We start from the raw sequence: 19,780 nt of genomic DNA, 5'->3' as shown, positions 1-19,780 counted from the left end.
TCTGTGGTTTGCGGTGGCCACTACATCAGGAAGAGACATGTTACTCAGCCATACCAAATCCAGCAGTCTCCGAATCCCACAACAGGATAGCTGGAGCTCTGTCCTGCTGTAACCACGCACGATTCACTATACCCTTATCTTCGAGACCAGGTATTAACGGTGTGAAACACGTCCAAAAGGAATTTACTTTCACACACATTTAAGGAAATGTGGTGTGGACCGGTATCGTGATGACGTCCAAGCACGTAATGATATCAGACAATTCGTTCACCAACATCAATCTAAATACTTTCGGTATATAACAATTTTTAATGTGGTCATGCCATTGCTGACCGCGGTATTTGCAGTTCAGTTGCTCTTTTGCGAATATATTTCACTGGAGACTATTCAGCAGTTAATTGATTGAGCGATGGTGCCATACGCTTATTCTTGCGTTTTCTGACATCCAGTGACTGAAACTAAAGCATGTTTCTACAAATAACGCGGCGTCGCCTTGAGGCGGTCCCTTGGCAAAGCAACCTGTAAACACGCTTATTATTTCTGTGATTGTTTGCCGTTTCTGTGGACCTCCGTGCACCCACATACGCTCTACTGTTCGACGGTTAGTGGTGTACTTACGTCCGCTCACCAGCCACGGCTTCACAGCTAAAACAGTAAGTAAACGCTGAGACTAAACAATACAATATTGGCAACTATGACTACTTCAAAGCAGGGATACTAATAAAATATTTATTTCTCCAATTCCCCAAAGTCGAGAGGTGTATGGGGTCCTATCAAACATCGTGTACAGAGTGGATGAGGAATCATTAAACGATGTTAAATGGCCGTATACGACATGGGAAGATTTACACAAATTCATTGCTCAGCTTCAGAAAACCGCGTGTGAAGGATACTCGAGATATCCACATACAAACCTGTGTTCCCACATAGCTGCAGCAGAAATCGTGTTGCGCTGTCTGTTGTCTAACTAAATCAGGGACACATTTCATAAATCGACGTACATGGACCTATAATTTCTCGTGGGTGGGTGGCTTTGTTTCGCAGGCTTCTTCTTTTGCCCAGACCCACAGAAAACAGGTACATAGTAGGGATATCGTGCCTGGGGGACGGTGTGGGAGGGGCTGTTCGACCGGCTGACAGGTCATCCGTTCGGTTCCCTCCAACGAACTCAAAAGTGGCTAACTATATTCTTTCAAAATTGGTCATCCAACCAGTGGCAAATTTGGACTCGCCATCATCCTGCTGGAGATATAACTTTTTAATTTTCTACAGTTGGAGAACTATTACCGTTACATCTGCATTCCAAATGGTGTAACATATTCAGTCCCTCTGTAATGCAGGTGTAATACCCACACACTTGTTTATCTTGCTGATAGCAATGACTATTACTTGTATTTGGCACCTGGACTCTGCTTTATTAAATGACATTTTTCCTTAATTAGGCTGTGATTGTTAGTGGACCAGTCAGCTGAATTTGTCCTCACACTCCAATACGAAGTGATCGGTCTCTTCATTGTGCCTGCAGAGGACGGAATCAGCAGATTGGTGCCAAAACGATAGGTACAACCCGACTGAAGTGTTACTTAATAGTTTCATACAGGCGGCAGAGCGAAATTTTAAGAAATTGCTAAAACAATGATGACTTCATTTGGTTTCTTAACCAAAACTAAAAAATCTATTTGTTTTAGTGGTTTCTAAATAGCACGATTATTTGAATGTTTTCTTGATATACGTATTTCGCTTTGAGTTGTCACATTTAGACGATAACTTGCGTAACACCCCGAATAACTTTGCAGTAAGTTCAGACATAGACCAGAGGTATACGATGTGACAGAAACATGTATAGAACAAAGTTTCATAAATTCAAGCCGAGACAGGCAAACCTCACTCGCCTCTCCCCCTCTACTGGCAAAGTTTTGTTACTCTCTGCATATTTGTTGTGAGGCACATTATGTGTGTAACAAGGCACCTTATGAGTGTACCAAACATACGAGTGTTTATGGTATGATTTCTAATAGCTATACCGAAAGGGAAAAAAAAATACAGGTGGCTACATATAGCAACATCATAGTCCTTAATTGCATAACTAAGAGCAAGAAATGTAATTGTTCTATATAACAACAAAGGAGCAAGAAAATACACACAACCAAGCCCCATAATTTCCCAATAAACGAGGAACAAGATGTTCACAACAAACTACCAACAGCAGTATACTGAAATGCAGTGGGTTTTAATCACAGAAACGATTAAATGAAAGTAGTAAGTGGGCCCATTCAGTGCACAAGGAGGTAATTTACTGAACAAGCCCACCCACAAAATAAATATTCAAAAATAAAAAATAAAATAAAATAAATTTAATTATTGTTCATAAAATTTTATTAATTAAAAAATCATATTATTTCAATGTCCATAAGGCACTGTATCATAATTTTCTAGAACCACTCTTTTATCATAGTGAAATGAAAATTCTTTCTTAACCAGTTTGTTGACTAAATTTTTAGTATCAACATCTCTAGTTAGCTGCTTACACTCTAACTGTATCTTTCCTTTCACTACACTCTCTACTAATCTGATTATAGATTCATCATTCAGCTTTGATATTTTTATAGTTTAAAGTGAAGCCCTCTACTTTCATCACAGTGCTTTTATCATTTTTCTCATAATAATAGCTTTTTGGCCCAGTCGAAACCCAATTAGTAATCCATTTATTATCTCCCAAATCATCTGTCCATTCACCAAACATACAACCTTTTTATAAATTCACTGTGCCATCATAAATATATACTACAGAATCAGTATAAAAATATATAACTTCTTTTGTGGTTTATTTAACTTGTCATACAAGCTGATCCGTGCATTTGATGTAATAAATGCAGCCATGAAAATATTTGTAGCTGTATTATTTTCCACGTAATAATGCTTGAAATTGTACCTCCTGTGTATCATATCCTCATTAACAAAATTTACATCTAAATTATCTAATTGATCATCCAACAGTATCATAAAATCGTTGAAAATCTGTTACATATTCTGTTTGACTCATATTTTGCCTTTGCCCAAATTTAACTCAGAATGAATTAAGACGTATCCTAGCAACAGCTCGTTTTAATGAGTTTCCCTTATTCTATCAGGGTCTAAGTGAATATTCAATTTCTCTTTAACTGTTTTGATATACTCTTCATCACTTTCAAATTAATGTGGACTGGATTCTAATTTTATTTTCAACAGGTCTTTCACATAATTTTGGACAACATGTTACTTTTATCTCTAAAATGCTGTAATTCATAAACACCTGAAACTGTAAACCCCCATCTCCACAGCCAGTTTTACTTAATCTGTCACCCAAATTCCAATAAAACTTTTTTCTTCATCACTGTGATTGCACTTTCTTATTTTTTCTTCTGCACATTTGACACACAAGGGAAACAGCAGATTTTCAATTTTATCAGTCTTAATTCTTATAGGCAAAACAGGGTGATACAATCCTCAAGGCGCTAATACTTTACATTTTATAAATCAATACCATTTTAGTATAATATCTTGGTATATATTTTTTTGTTTTGTGTCGCTCAGGATAATAATCATAGTATTGTACAGTTTGATAAAGGTTGCATACATCATCATGTATTATTTTTGTGCTAACACTATCAGCTTCAGTTCTTAATTTTATTGCATTTGTAAGATCGCCATAAAAATCGTGTCTTGGATTCAAAGGCCTGGCAACTTATGGTAACTGTTTTAATTTTTTAAGTTTTTTATATTCTGGTGAGTTACGCCAATTACATTCCCACATCTCTACTAAATTATATCCTTCATTTATTATTTCTGCACTTCTCATTAAGGTCTTCTGATAAAGGCCTTCCATTGTTTAGCCATCACTATGTATTTCAACTATCCTCCCATTCATAGATTTTGGAAAAGCCAGTTTGAACCAAATTGAACCTAGGAATAATATTCCACATCTCTAAAATTATTCTCAGCAGCCAATGAGCAGGTTTTCAACTACTTAAAACTAGAAATGCTGAGAAGACAGCATATAGGTGGGAGAGAGGACACTGATGCCTTTGTGAGAGGGGAAGACTTGTCTGAATAGGTGGAAAGAATATATTGAAGGTCTCTCTGAAGGCCTAGGACTTTCCTGACGAATTCAGACAACTTGAGATCAAATAAGGCAAAAGCGGCCAGACAAGACAGACATTCCAATGGTATTTCTAAAATGATTGGGGGAGGTGGGAAGTAAACGAATATTCAAGTTGTTATGTAGAATGTTTACGTCTGGCTAAATTCCATCAGACTTTCGGGAAAAAAATCAAGCACACAATTGTGAAGATATCAAGAACCGACAAACGCGAGAATATCCCATAATCAACTAACAGTTCATGGATCCAAGCTGTAGACAAGAATAATACACAGGATAACGGAAAACAAAATCGAGGATCTGTTAGATGTAATCAATTTGGTTTTAGAAAAGATAAAACCACTGGAGTTGCAGTTCAGACTTTGCGCTTGATAATGGAAGCAAGAGTGAAGAAAAATCAAGCCTAGTTCACAGGATGTGTCGAAGGTAAAACCGTTCGACAATACAAAATAATGCAATCTATTCGAAATTCTAACAAGTTTAGGGGTAAGCTATAGGAATAGATTTGTAATATAGGGAGTAACAAGAAGGGAAGGCTAAGAACTAAGTGCCCGGATTAAAAAGGGCGTAAGATGGATATTTAGTTTTGCGCCCCTACTATTCAATCAACACATCGAAAAAGCAATGACGCAATTTAAAGAACGGTTCAAGAGCGGGATTAGAATTCATGGTCAAAGGATATCAATGATAAGATTCGCTAGTGACATTTTTGTCCAGAATGAAATGAAGAAGAATTACAGAATGTGTTGAATGGAATGAGTAGCCTAATGAGTACAGAATAGAAAAAGAGTAAACCGAAGAAAGAGGATAATAATGAGAAGCAACAGAAATGAAAACAACTAGAAACTTACGGATCACGAAATAGACGATTTAAGGATTCCTGCTACCTAGGCAGCAAAATAGCCCATCTTGGACACAGAAAGAAGAACATCAGAAGCACACAAGCACTGACAAAAAGGGCATTCCTGGAAAAGAGAAGTCTACTATCATCGAACCTAGGCCACAGGGAGAGAAAGAAATTTATGAGCACGTACGTTTGGAGCACAGTTTTGTATGGTAGTGAAACATGGGCTATGGGAAACCGGAACAGAAGAGAATCGAAGTATTTGCGTTTTGGCGGTACAAAAGAATGTTGAAAATTAGATGGACTGATAAATAAGGAATAAGAAGGTTCTCCGCAGAATCTGAGAGAAATGGAACATATGGTAAACTATCACAAGAAGAAGGGACGGGAAGGAAGGATATCTGTTAAGATTCCGTGGTACTAGAAGGGGCTGAAGAGAAATGGAAACTGCAAAGGGGGACAGCAATTGGAATACACCAGCAAATTACCAAGGACGTAGGCTGCAATAGCTACCCTCAGATGAAAAGTTTGGCACGGGAGGGGAATTCGTTGAGGGCGCATCACACCAGTCAGAAAACTAATAAGTCAAACTGATGCCTAGAAACCATCAGAAACATCTTCGTTTCGCTAAATAGATTGCAATGTTTGCTTCACTTGCAATTATACTTCAACAATAAATGGAAAAAATCGAGTAACGCATTGTCTATACATCGAAAAGAAAGCTGTGAAAATAAGTGAGGTCACAGAACAAGTAGAGTTTTTGTGTTTAGTATAGTCGAAAAGAGTAACAGAACTTTCGTCACAAAATGCGTAAAGAAGGAGAGACTTTGAGAAACTAAAGAGAATATACAAAATAAAGCTTCCGACGTGTCAAAAGAGTAAAATTTATAATTGGTGTGCGGTGTCAGGTTTTCACACATGGCAACGAGGTACGGATTTCAAACGAGAACCATACAAAAACTGAGAACTGAGCGTCAGGAAATAAAGATATGCGTGATGGAAATTGCTAGAGTAAGCAGCGAAACGCAAACAAATTTTAGTGAAGAGACTGCCAAGGTAGACACAATACTGACTGTAATGAAAAATAAATGAAGGTGTGTGGGACCTGTACCCAGATGAATGGATGGTATATGAAGGAAGTGCTTTGCTGGATTCCAAGACTTGAAAAGACCAAATCGACTATCTAATTAAAAGTTGTCAGATGACGCTAGCAACCATGCAGGATCAACTTGGATGTATCATTGTGACGCTCGTAATGCATTATAATGTACAGTGTGACATCATGCAACGGTGATGTCAAGTTTATGATGGTGGTAATGATGAGGAGTATTTAATACAGTCGCACAAACGTGCCAATTTCGTAGGCGTATGCGGAAGCATTCGCAAACCGCGAGGGACAAACGATGGTTCAAATGGCTCTAAGCACTATGGGACTTAACATCTGGGTTCATCAGCCCCCTAGACTTAGGACTATTTAAACCTAACTAACCTAAGGACATCGCACACATCCATGCCCGAGGCAGGATTCGAACATGCGACCGTAGCAGCAGCGCGGTTCCGGACTGAAGCGCTTAGAACAGCTCGGCCACAGCGGCCGGCTCGCAAGGGACATATCAAGACGTAAACTTTGACTGTGACTGTTAGTGGGTCTCAATAACAAATGTTACAGCCACGGTTTTCAAAACTGCTAAAAAGCCGTGTGTGTTATGCTCCATGTAGTTAAAAACTAATTTATTCACTTATTTTGTAAAATTTATTATCTTTTTCTAAGTATGATGTTCATTACTTTTCTTCTGTCACTGTCTGATTTGGGATATGCATATTGAGAAGTGCAGTGGAAGCAGAAGTGAAAATACGATTCTGTTTACTTCATACCTAATGATTAACATTACTTTTCTTTCCAGGAATCCACATGGGCATGGACGTATGGCTTCTGAAGCGATACAGGATATTTCACACACTGAAGGAAAATGCACCGTGGAGAAACAAAATACAGCTGCGGTGTTAGACTTGCCTGTAGTATGTACTGAACGAGACAGCCCACCGTCACCTGGCTACGAATTCCATCTTCCGACGACTGCAGGCAAGTCTAAAGATCGCGGGAACTGTTCCGATGAACAGCCAGAAGCCATCACCGGCAGTCTGGACGAGGCGTATACCCCGACGTTAAGCAGGCGTAGTGTGGCGTTCGCGATGTTGCAGGAACGGGTCCAGACTGCAGCACCCAGCGGAGACAACGAGGAAACCGTGACGAAGAGGTTCAGCGAGAGTCGAGAGGTGGTGAGGGTGTCCAGCTCCAGAAACGTGCACCTGGGCGGCGTCAACTACGTGTTGGGCCCGCTCTGTCTCAACCACGTGCTACAACACTCCAGCGTCGAGAGGAGCATCACCGTCATTAGGCCGGACCGGGGTAACAGAGGCTGCCGTATCCCGCCTACAGCCATATAATTAATCTAACTGTTAAGATAATTTTATTACTGACTGTATTTTTTGTGAAAGACAAGATCGCTTAGCTGGCCTGGGTGCCCGAGCGGTTCTAGGCGCTACAGTCTGGGACCGCGCGACCGCTACGGTCGCAGGTTCGAATCCTGCCTCGGGCATGGATTTGTGTGCTGTCCTTAGGTTAGTTGGGTTTACGTAGTTCTAAGTTCTAGGGGACTGATGACGTCAGAAGTTAAGTACCATAGTGCTCAGAGCCATTTGAACCATCTTGAACAAGATCGCTTGATTTTAAGACCTTTATTCCAGTTATTAGTTCCGACAAACATCTTCAGACTGGCATTACATTTTGAGTACATGTTCCCCTACATGTTTCGTCGACATTTCGAAAACGAAGTATAAACACATTAGAGAACTCCACGTGGTTTGTCATTTATAAGACAGAATGCACCCAGATGGACTGTCAAATGAGTATCTACATCTACATGGATACTGTTCAAATCACATTTAAGTGCCTGGCAGAGAGTTCATCGAACCGCCTTCACAATTCTCTATTATCCCAATCTCGTACAGTGCGTCGAAAGAATAAACTCCTATATCTTAACGTACGAGCTCTGATTTCCCTTATTTTATCTTGGTGATCGTTTCTCCCTGTGTGGGTGGGTGTCAACAAAATATTTTCGCATTCGGAGGAGAAAGTTGGTGATTGTAATTTTGTGAGAAGATTCCGTCGCAACGAAAAACGCCTTTCTTTTGATGACGTGCAGCCTAAATCCTGCATCATTTCTGTAACACTCTCTCCCATATTTCGCAATAATACAAAACGTGCTGCCTTTCTTTGAACTTTTTCGATGTACTCCGTCAGTCCTATTTGGTAAGGATCCCACACCGCGCAGCAGTATTCTTAAAGAGGACGGACAAGCGTAGTGTAGGCAGTCTCCTTAATAGAGCAGTTACATTTTCTAAGTGTCCTGCCAATCAAACGCAGTCTTTAGTTAGCCTACCCCACAACATTTTCTATGCCTTCCTTCAAATTTAAGTTGTTCGTAATTGTAATACCTAGGTATTTAGCTGAATTTACGTCTTTTATATTAGACTGATCTATCGTGTAACCGACGTTTAACGAGTTCCTTTTAGCATTCATGTGGATGGCCTCACACGTTTCGTTATTTAGTGTCAACTGACACTTTTCGCACCATTCAGATATCTTTTCTAAAGCGTTTTGCAGTTTGGTTTGGTCTTCTGATGACTTTGTTAGTCGATAAACGACAGCGTCATCTGCAAGCAACCGAAGACGGCTGCTCAGATTGTCTCCAAAATCGTTAATATAGATAAGAAACAGCAAAAGGGCCTATGACACTACCTTGGGGAACGCCAGAAATCACTTCTGTTTTACTCGATGACTTTCCGCCAATTACTACGAACTGTGACCTCTCTGACAGGAAATCACAAATCCAGTCATAAAACATATATGGTGAAAGTACAACATCAATTCCACCAAACGTCGATGACACATGTATGTGAACATATAGGCAAATTTAATGTTAATTTGAAGTTGTCAGAACTATTTCGTCGCAACTAGTAACTGGAATAAAGGTCTTAAAATCAACCGATCTTGACTTTCACAAAAAATATATACAAACACAGATCCCTCCAACAACATATGCAAAACACTTCTCAATTGAAACTTCAAGTTACTGTATACTGTCACATTTTATTTCATTTCCAATTCGCCTTTTAGCGGGTTAAATTTCAATCATCAGGTTTATTTATGTCAATTAATAGAGGGTGTTCAACAAAGGACTTCCTGATTTTAAAATCAAATAACATGAAAACAAAAATCGATAGAAGAATGCAATAAACCCTACATTTTATGAGAAAGCTTTAAGTTTTTATGTGGAAGTTTCGAAGTAGTAGACATAAAGACTTCTAAAATATGGCGCTATAATCGCAATGCTGTACTTCGAAGTCACTGCTCAAACGTGAAAGGAATTTAGCATACGGAAGGAAGAGCTTGAAATCACGTATTCCACGGAACAACGTGCGTTTATCGCACTTGAACAGCGCACATTAGAACGCAATATCACGGCAACAAGACACAGTTTTGGAATACGATTTAATATTTCAAAAATTTCCGATGCGTAAACGATGGCAAGCTCTTCGCCAAAAATTCGAACACACAAACAACATTAGTGATCTAGCGGGAAATTATGGCCCAAGGCAAATGTAGTTACCCTTGAGAATATCGGCACCGTTTCTGAAGACACAGAGTGCGGAGAAAAATATGATAAACCAAATAGCGAAAATACATTACCATGCCTAATGTGGCACGGGAAACCGTTGGAATTCAAAACAGCCTGCCGTCTTCTCGGAATGCATAAATACTGTTCCTGTGTGGTCTTCAAGGGAATCATCTACCATTCGTCCTACAAAAAAGTGGGGCAAATTCAAGTAACGGTGATGGAGTTGGACGGCGATCACGTACCTTCTGTTCAGAGTAGGCGGCAGAGGCTCAATAATATGGAAATCGGGTGCGGTGGTCAGAGGAGATCTGACACTTTATCCTGGTGCAGACAAAACAAACCCTGGACGATGCGAGGGGCACTGTCGTATTGGAACACAGCATTAACGGTGGGAAACGACCAATGTACCATGGGATGTAGCTGCTAATTCAAAATGGTAACATATTTCTTGGCATTAACGCGACCTCGCAGAGTAACCGTGGGGCCCATGGAATACTACGATATGGCTGCATAAAACACAACCGATCCCCTACCATGTTTAACTACCGGGATGTAAAGACGGCCAGGGGGTGGAATAGAGTGCAACGAGACTCATTCCACCAAATGGCATTCTGCCATTGCTCCATAGTCAAGGTTCTATGGTTTAGGCACCACGTTTTCCCATAACGGGCACTTGCATCACTTTAAATCCGTACTAACACACACATCAAACAAAGTTTTGCATCACCTCGGTTCCGAGAGTTCCGGGACCTGTACAGAAAATTAGAATAGAGATCAACATAATTATTGCTCATGAAAACCACACACTGCATGTTGTACCAGGATACAGCGAGACCTTCAGAGGTGGTGGTCCAGATTACTGTACTTACCGGTATCTCTAATACCCAGTAGCACGTCCCCTTGCACTGATGCATGCCTGTATTCGTTGTGGCATACTATCCACAAGTTCACCAAGGCACTGTTAGTCCAGATTGTCCCACTCCTCAACGACGATTCGGCGTGGATCACTCAGAGTGGTTGGTGGGACACGTCGTCCATAAACAGGCCTTTTCAATCTATCCCAGGCATGTTCGATAGGGTTCATATCTGAAGAACATGCTGGCCACTCTAGTCGAATGATTTAGTTATCCTGAAGGAAATCATACACAAGATGTGCACGATGGGGGCGCGAATTTTCGTCCATATAGACGAATGATTCGCCAAAATGCTGCCGATATGGTTGCACTATCGGTCGGAGGATGGTATTCACGTATCGTACAGCGGTAACGGCGCCGTCCATGACCACCAGCGGCGTACGTCGGCCCCACATAATGCCACCCCAAAACAGCAGGGATCCTCCACCTTGCTGCACTCGCTGGACAGTGTGTCTAAGGCGTTCAGCCTGACAGGGTTGCCTCAAACACTTCTCCGACGACTGTGTGGTTGAAGGCATATGCGACACTCATCAGTGAAGAAGAATGTGATACCAATCCTGAGCAGTCCATTCGGCATGTTGTTGTGCCCATCTGTACCGCGCTGCATGGTGTAGTGTTTGCAAAGATGGACTTAACCGTGGATGTCACAAATAAAGTTGCGCATCGTGCAGCCTATTGCGCACGCCCTGTAACTACACGAAAAGCATATTCAACATGGTGGCGTTGCTGTCAGGGTTCCTCCGAGCCATAATCCGTAGGTAGCGGTCATCCACAGTAGTAGCTGAGCGAGACATGTCATCGACAGTTTCTGTCTCTCTGTATCTCATCCATGTCGGAACAACATCGCTTTGGTTCACTCCGAGACGCCTGGACACTTCCCTTGTTGAGGGCCCTTCCTGGCACAAAGTAGCCTAAGAATACGGACGCGATCGAACCTAAATATTGACCGTCTAGGCATAATTAAACTACAGCCAACACGAGCCTTGTACCTCCTTCCTGGCGGAATGACTGGAACTGATCGACTGACGGACTCGCTCCGTCTAATAGGCGCTGGTCATGCATGGTTGTTTATATCTCTGGGCGGGTTTAGTGACATCTCTGAACAGTCAAAGGGACTGTGTCTGTGATACAATATCCACAGCCAACGTCTGTCTTCAGGAGTTCTGGGAACCGGAGTGATGCAAAACTTTTTTTTAATGTTTGTACTATAAATGTGTAAGTACCTCCATGCGTTACGCTTTCACGACTAGAGAGCTGAGCCGATTTTGATGAAATGTGGTACAGAGATGGTGTAAACTGTGAGGAAGAACATAGGCTACTTCAGAAAGTGTATAGTACAAGAACTTCATTGACTTGAAGAACACAACGCGAAATATAGAACAATAATTACTCTTTGAAAAAGATATTTACTCTTTAACTTCTCAACTTAATCATATTTAAGAAAATCTTTTTATTTTTTGTAATGAACACAAACTTTATACAACCCTCAATGTGATTAATCCATTCTTCCATACTAATAAAAGTTACAAGCTCGCCGCATTTTAGCCGCTAAGCGTTACGTGTCTCTTACAGCTCCTAAGACACCTGAAGACTCACAACGGCGTTATTTAAACGTTGTATAACAAACAGAGAAACGTCGTTCCTTTACATGTAGAAGCTGGAAGTTATTAGTGGAGCTGCATTTGATTGTGATTAGCAAGCGCAGCCGCGGAGAATAGGCAGATACGTGAGGGCTGCTTATATTGTTGCAAGTACAAATATTATAAAAGTTGCGCTGCACTGAACTAAACCTCATTCACATTCTTTCTTCGCCGGTTTAACGCTGTTTAATAGTTTTAGAAAGTTTAAATTTTATTTTTATTTAATCACAATAATTCAGCATAACAGAACTCCTGACGTGTGTTAACAGCTCATTGCAGCACGGTTAGCGCTGCTGACACTTAATGATGAGGTCCCAGATTCGATCTCCGGCCGAGTCGGATTTTCTCCGTCCCTTACTAGATGTGTGTGTTTCCTACTCAGTTTATATTCGATGTGAAAGGCCCCGAAGTGGTGTCAAATGAAAATAGTTGAACCAAGCGATCAAATATCCCGAATTGGTTCTCCTATCCAATAAAGCGATACATACATTTCACTTTACTGACATGCGAGTGCAGTTGTGGAAAACAGGATACAGTGCTTATACAGTCCTCAATCTGTTTAATCCATACTTCCATACGGCTAACACTAAATGCAAAGGTAATTCTGTCAGTTACATTTTAACGGCTCAACCACTGAACCGATTTCGATGATATTTCTTATGGAGATAGCTTGAACTCCGAGGAAGATCATAGGATTAGAAAGTATCAAAAACGCAATCAGTCGTCAAGAATGTGAAGTAAGGAGTACACCATCTTTGTATATAACTGAATATAAAAGTGAGAGTTCCGTACAAACTTAATTTTTATACATATATTTCACGCTGGAAATCGAGAATCTCAAGGATGTTTGCCTCCTATCGAGATCAGTACTGGAAACAGGTTTGGAATTCTACAGTAGTTCCTTTGACTAGACCGGAAATACAAAATAAAAGAAAGCAGAGGAATTCAGCTTATATATTACATTTTAAGTTTACACGAAGTGGTGTTCGTCTATTACGCTTTTGATGTATCATTAATGCAATATGGCAAAAACCTATTTTTTATGTGACATAATCATAATTCAACATGTTTCAGACTGTTTACTTTATTTGTACTGCGAAACATTTCTACTATCCGTATTTCATGATTCTGGGTAAACGACTAGTAAATTAAAGGTTTTGGTGAGTGAGTCTGCCCGTTTCAAAATATGTGCCATGAAGCTAAAATACTTTACACCGCCAAGCAACCATTGATTTTAGAATATGAGATAAATTTGAACTTGACACAACCTGTCCCAGAGAAAAAGGGGCCTTAAAAGTCGGACAGATAGACAGTCGGGTAAAAAATGAGACAAAAATATTTTTTTGTGTAACGTAATTATACAATAAATTAAAAATTTTGGAATTTTTTTCCTTTACCAGCACTGTGAAACTTTACTTCTTGCCGAATTTAATGATTCTAAGTCAACGGGAAGTACTCTATAAGTCTTGACGAACTGTATGAGTTTCAAAATATATGACATAAATGGCCGATTCATTTCATCGCATTGACTTAGAGGCTTAAATTTGCTACACTGCAAAAGGACCATCGACTTTAGTATGTGACGTAAATCTGAACTTGATATGACAATGTGTATCATATAGGGTCTTAAAAGAGTTACAGACAGACGGATTAAAAAAAATTACAAAAAATTGTTTTCCATGTTATACAATTATAAATTAACAATTTTCGGATTCTTTCTTTCGCCTGTATTATGAAACTTTGCTTCTTGCCCAATGCAATGAGTTTAGGTTAACAAGAGGAGTACACTGTAGGTTTTAATGAGTAAGTTTTCGAGTACCAAAATGTGTGACATAAATGGCCGTATCTTTTGATTGAATTGACTTAGGAGTTTAAAAGTTTTACCCCAAAGGGATCATGAAAATTTAATGTGATTTTTTTATAACATTGTCGGAGAACAGGGATCGTATTGTGATAAAATTATTTGAAAGCACTCTTGATCGTAGCCGATGATAGCTTCTGACCGGTTTCAGTCTTTTAATTACAGGCCATCATCAGAGTTTGCATTGTAATAACAAAATAACATGACTATATGACATAGAGAAGCCAATATTACAAACGTATCCCATAAAACACTGTATCATTACCCACTTGGATGACGGGCATGACACCTGATCCGCTGTGGATGCCTCAGTTACTGTAACATGCTGATGGCTAAGCAGCCACGAGTTACATAGGGTAGAGAGAGAGGGCGCTCCAGAGCTCAAGGCTTCGCCGTCAACCAATGGGGAACGACTTACGTATCGTTTTGAGTCTTTATGCTTATTTTTCTTTTAAATTTAACTAACCAAGAAACGCGTTTATATTGATTTATGGTTCATAATCTATGTTACAGCCAGTCTCATAAAATGCATGACAACTTGGTGTAATTCATTTACTGAGGTCCAGAACAGATGAAATAATTAACATTATAAGATCGTTAGTTCTATAGATACTGCTATTTATTCGTAATGAAGCCAAATGAATGATGTATTAATATGAAATTACACATTTTGAATTATTTGTATTACGAGTCAGTTATTTAAAGTCTTTTAAGATCTAGAGAAAACTATATGCATTGTTGTGTATGTGTATCATGTCTTGATGCCTGTAATAACGCATTAGGAAGCCGTTTCCACGAGGACATCCATGTTGATATGTCTGTCATTTGTCAAAGATGTACTTGGCGCTAATATAACACTGGAAGTCGATATCACTCACCAAAAACAAAAGAAGAGATGTTTACAGATGTAGCGCCAGTTTATCCATATTACGTTGTTATGGATAATCTGCATTACATCACCGGTCGCAAGAGGAAAAGATTTGTTGCAAATAATTTAGAAACATTTGGAGCTTAGAATAGAAACATATCTTAAGAAGAGCAGTAAAAATTTGGAAATTATGTATACAAATCGTTTGTAATATCGTTGACGTTACTGGTATTATAAATTAGTATTTCTGCGACTGTTCCACGTTTTATATCAGAAGAGAGTCACAATTATTAGAATAATGAAGTACATTTGTAAGATTTGTAGTCTATTTTATGCTAAAAACATAAATCTGCCTGTAACACAGAAGCCTAAAAATCAAATAGAACCATAGATATTTGGAGGAGTAAGTAGCCTCTATTTCAAAATACGTCTTCAAATAATTCAAAAAAGGCCATCTCATGAAAATCTAGCTGTTCATTCAACAGAGCTAGCGGGCTTTTCCTATATTGAACAAAAATTTCCAATTCCTCCAATTTAAAAGTAAACCTTTAGGGCTGGCGTGCATGACCTGAAGATTATTCATGATGTCGCCTTCCGAAAGCTTGCTGTTAGTAAGGTATTGCTCAAAAATTGATTTGTGCGTAATGTACCTGAGATGTGTTATTTAAAGCGACTTTTAACATTACAACTAGTCTGACCGATGTATATTTTGTCACAATCGTTACAAGTTAACTCATACACTGCTGATCCACAGCGTTGTTTATCAGATTTTCCAGTAATGTGTTTAAATTTAGTGAAAAGCATGTTCGTGGTTGAAAAAGCGATGGTTAAGCTAGAATTTATAAAGAGTCTGTTTATTCTGTTAGATACTGTTCCCATGTACATCACTTTAGAAAATGTCTGTTCTGAAGGAGCCTGTGATGTTTCGATCGTATCTTTTGCCAAAGATCATTTACTATTCTACAAATACAGTCATTATCAGATGCAACTTGTTTTAAAGCTTCAAGTTCTTTCTATATTTGATCTGTGGATAAAGGAAGTTTGATCATTCTATTCAACGTGATTAAGAAGAAAGCTCTTTTTATTTCATGGGGTGACACTAGTTAGCCTTGATAATGGCATCAGCAATGGTTGGTCTCCTAATAATATTAAAAAAGTGTTTTCCTTTTCTACTAGAAATAGTCACATCTAAAAAGTTAATGGTTCCTTGTTTTGCATGTTCTATTGTGAATATCAAATTTGGATGCAAATCATTCAGAGAACTCATTACAAAATTAAGATCTTCTTAAGACTCATTATATAGTAATAACGTGTCATCTACATAACATTTATAATAAATGACTTTATTATGTGTTTGTGAGTTGTCTTCAAACATTTTCTTTCAATGTAGTTGACAAAAATATCGCCAATTGTACTCGTTAGAGAATTGCCCATAGGTAAGCCATCCCTATGAGTGTAAAATTTACCATAAAATGTAAAACTATTAAAATTTAAAGTGGTTTTCAGCAGAGTTGTGAGTTCAGAAGTTTCTTCACAGTTCATCAACTGAGGCATCCACAGCGGGTCAGGCGCGAGTGCTGTCACCCATATGGGTAATGGTACATGGTTTTAGAGTACACTTTTACAACATTGGCTTCTCTACGTAATATAACACTGTTACTGTTGTTATTACAGTGCAAACTCTGATGATGGCATGCAATTAAAAGGCCGAAACCGATCAGAAGATAACATCGGCTGCGATAAAGACTGCTTTTAAACAACTCAATATGTGACATAAATTTTGAACTTGGTATGTCTTCCTGTTCCTAAGAAAAAGGGTTCTTAATAGTAGGATGGACCGACAGACAGATAGACTACAAAAGCGATGCTACAAGGGTTCCGTGTTCAAAGAGTGAGGCATAGAACACTAAAGATTATTAAATTTCTTGCATAATGTACACGTTATAAAATGTATGGATGCCCATGCACGTGCACACGCACCGCTCAGAAATGATGCTGTGCGTACTGCATCGTCATGCATAGGAACATGTGGGGGAGTAGCGCACATCATAAGCTACTCTTACTCAGATACCGAGACATGTGAGGGCAGCTGGCGTTATTGTACATACATTAGCTTACTTTCTATCAGTCGTCATAACAGAACTATTGATAAACGAGTGCAGCTGCAGATAAGATCTAGTATGCATTAAATGAAATGGAAAACGTTAAGTCGAAACTAACACTGCCTGATAAAGGTAAGGGTTCAGTCTCGTGTCTTCTCCATTACATCTGAGGTTCAAAAAATAGCGCATACTCTGTAGCAGGATGAAACACTCATGCTTCAGTACGAATACCCACTAGCACAAACAAAGCGGAAAAGAGGCTACTTACTCTCTTTTGCCAAACAGTCCGCGACACTTTTCTCTTTATTACTTCAAAATTTTAAAATTATTCTTCATTGTGTGCAAGAAGAGACCCATGACTGCCATGAACGAAATGTTTCGTCACTTAACTCATCCTCAGGAATGCGCTCTGTTACAGCCAGCCAGCTGTGTATAGTGCAGCGGAAGGAGTGGGGAGCGCTCCCGAGGAAGAAGGAACCCACACCGTTGCCCAAGCCAGTCTCCATCGTGGTTATCTGTGAGTATCCTCCACAGTGGCTCGGTCACTATAACGAGTCACTAGCTTTCTCTTATTGGAGTGGAAATTCTTTGAGCGGTTTACAGGGCAACCTTATGGCACTTACTACTGTCGTCATATGTACCTGGTGCAAACATCACATATCCAGAGCTTGTTTCCTAAATTATCCGTAAACTCACTTGTCTTTTATGGACAATAAACCTTAACTTTCCTTTCCACGTCATTTGTTTCTTCTCGTACAAAAAAATCTGCAAGTGTGTTTCTACCAAAATATATATTATCTTTGAGATTTGGTGTAGAACTGTCGTCATATAGGTCCTTAGTAATTTTCGAAGACAGATTTTTTTTATCTTTGTCTTGATTTCTCATTAGTTACAGCCCTAAATGCTCAACAATTTTTAAAAATAACATGTTTAATGATATTATTTAACACGTTGAATGTTATTTCTAATTCCAAATACCAAAGATTTTCTAACCACTCTTTGCCCCATTTTTTTCACACGCCTATTTTAAACCGTTAACCCTTCTCGCGCATGGTCTCATTTATTCGTGCTTCGTAACTATGAACAGAATCTGTACAATAACTGTAACATTGTCCACTCGGCTCCTATTTAAATATTGAGACACTTATCGAAAAGTGTTTCTTGTGTTTCTTAATTAAATACCGTTATGGAATTTAAAAAAATTTAGTACGCTTCTCGTAGCAAATTTTATTCTTCATGAAAGCCTGTACTTTAATTTACTTTCTCACAAAATTCCCGTAATGATAAGGCACTTTTCGTTTCGTACAACCGTCTTTGAAACCATCCCCGTAGAAATCTGACGCATCAATATCAAGGCTTATCTTTTAGTACAGTCAGCTTTGAATACCACATTCGTAGAAATATGACGCCTGAGCGTAATTTTCGATAATTTAAACGTTCTGTACCATATGTATAGGGCGCACTTCTTGACGCATGAGCCGCGCGGGTAGCCGCGAAGTTTAGGGCGCTTTGTCACGGTCCGTGCGGCTCCCCGTCGGTCGTTCGAGTCCTCCCTCGGGCATGGTTGTGTGTGTTGTCCATAGCCTAAGTTAGTTTAAGTTAGATTAATTAGTGTGTAGGCTTAGGGACCGGTGATCTTAGCAGTTTGGTAGCGTTAAGACCTTACCACAAATTTCCAAATTTTTGACGCTTGAGGAAGCTCATCACATAACGATGAAATCGCAAAGCGTCTGTTCTCTCTCATTTTTTAATCAACTTTCTGGAGCAAATCGTAAGTAATGACTGAAAGTCGCCCACTTAGTTCCTTACCATGCGCATTCGTACGACCATTTTTAAAACTTCTCATCCATTTCTGTATCATATCCGTACCATCACAGCACTCATTAAAAAGTGTCGGAAAGTGTGCTTTTAAAGAGGGCAGCACGAATGTGTAGAATGAGGAAAGTAGTGGCCGACATTCAGCCAAAGGTTTCAAATGGCTCTGAGCACTATGGGACTTAGCATCTGAGGTCATCGGTCCCCTAGAACTTAGAACTACTTAAACCTAACTAACCTAAGGACATCACACAAATCCATGCCCGAGGCCGGATTCGAACCTGCGACCGTAGCAGTCGCGCGGTTCCGGACTGAAGCGCCTAGAACCGCTCGACTAGCGCGGCCGGCAACATTCAGCCATTAGTGACGACGTGGTGTAGGAAGTTGATAAAAAAGAAAAGAGAGAACATACGCTTCACAATTTCGACGTTATCTGATGAGTTCCCTCAAGTGTCAAGAGTGCTTTATGCAACTGTTACAGAACATTTAAATTATACAATGCTATGCTCAGGCGTCAGATTGCTACGAGGATGGTATGCAAAGCTGGTTGCACGATACGATTAGTGTCTTAAAACTAGTAGCAGCTATGTAGAAAAGTATACTGAAGTACAGGCTTTCATGCAAAAATAAATTCCTAAGAATAGTCTACTTGCCTTATTTTTTGTTTCAAAACGGCACTTTCTTAATAAACGCACGGTGTAATTTCAGAGAAAAGTTTTTAATTGTAGTGCTATTGTATTGATTGATTCATTGAGAGCATAAAACACAATAGGGAGCAAGGAGCAAAACGACTTTTTACATTTTTGTAAACTCGCACTAGCCTCTCCTGTCATGTTCACAAAATCCTTACACGAAATATACACAGAAGCGCCAAAGAAACTGCTATAGGCATGCGTATTCAAATACAGAGATACGT

General features: G+C 39.4%; 1 protein-coding gene across 1 annotated transcript in view; it reads left to right on the top strand.

The window, feature by feature from the left end:
* LOC126267342 (uncharacterized) overlaps nucleotides 1-19,780 on the top strand; it is a 160,140-nt gene that overhangs the window by 110,796 nt on the left and 29,564 nt on the right. Inside the window, exons 4-5 of the mRNA XM_049972464.1 lie at nucleotides 6,887-7,392; nucleotides 17,468-17,566. Coding sequence (XP_049828421.1) covers nucleotides 6,887-7,392; nucleotides 17,468-17,566 — 605 coding nt within the window. The remainder of the gene's footprint in view (nucleotides 1-6,886; nucleotides 7,393-17,467; nucleotides 17,567-19,780) is intronic.

Source organism: Schistocerca gregaria, chromosome 4 (genome assembly GCF_023897955.1).
Source record: "Schistocerca gregaria isolate iqSchGreg1 chromosome 4, iqSchGreg1.2, whole genome shotgun sequence".
NCBI lineage: Eukaryota > Metazoa > Arthropoda > Insecta > Orthoptera > Acrididae > Schistocerca > Schistocerca gregaria.
Note: the sequence above shows the minus strand (reverse complement) of the source record. Positions and strands in the feature narration are given on the sequence as shown.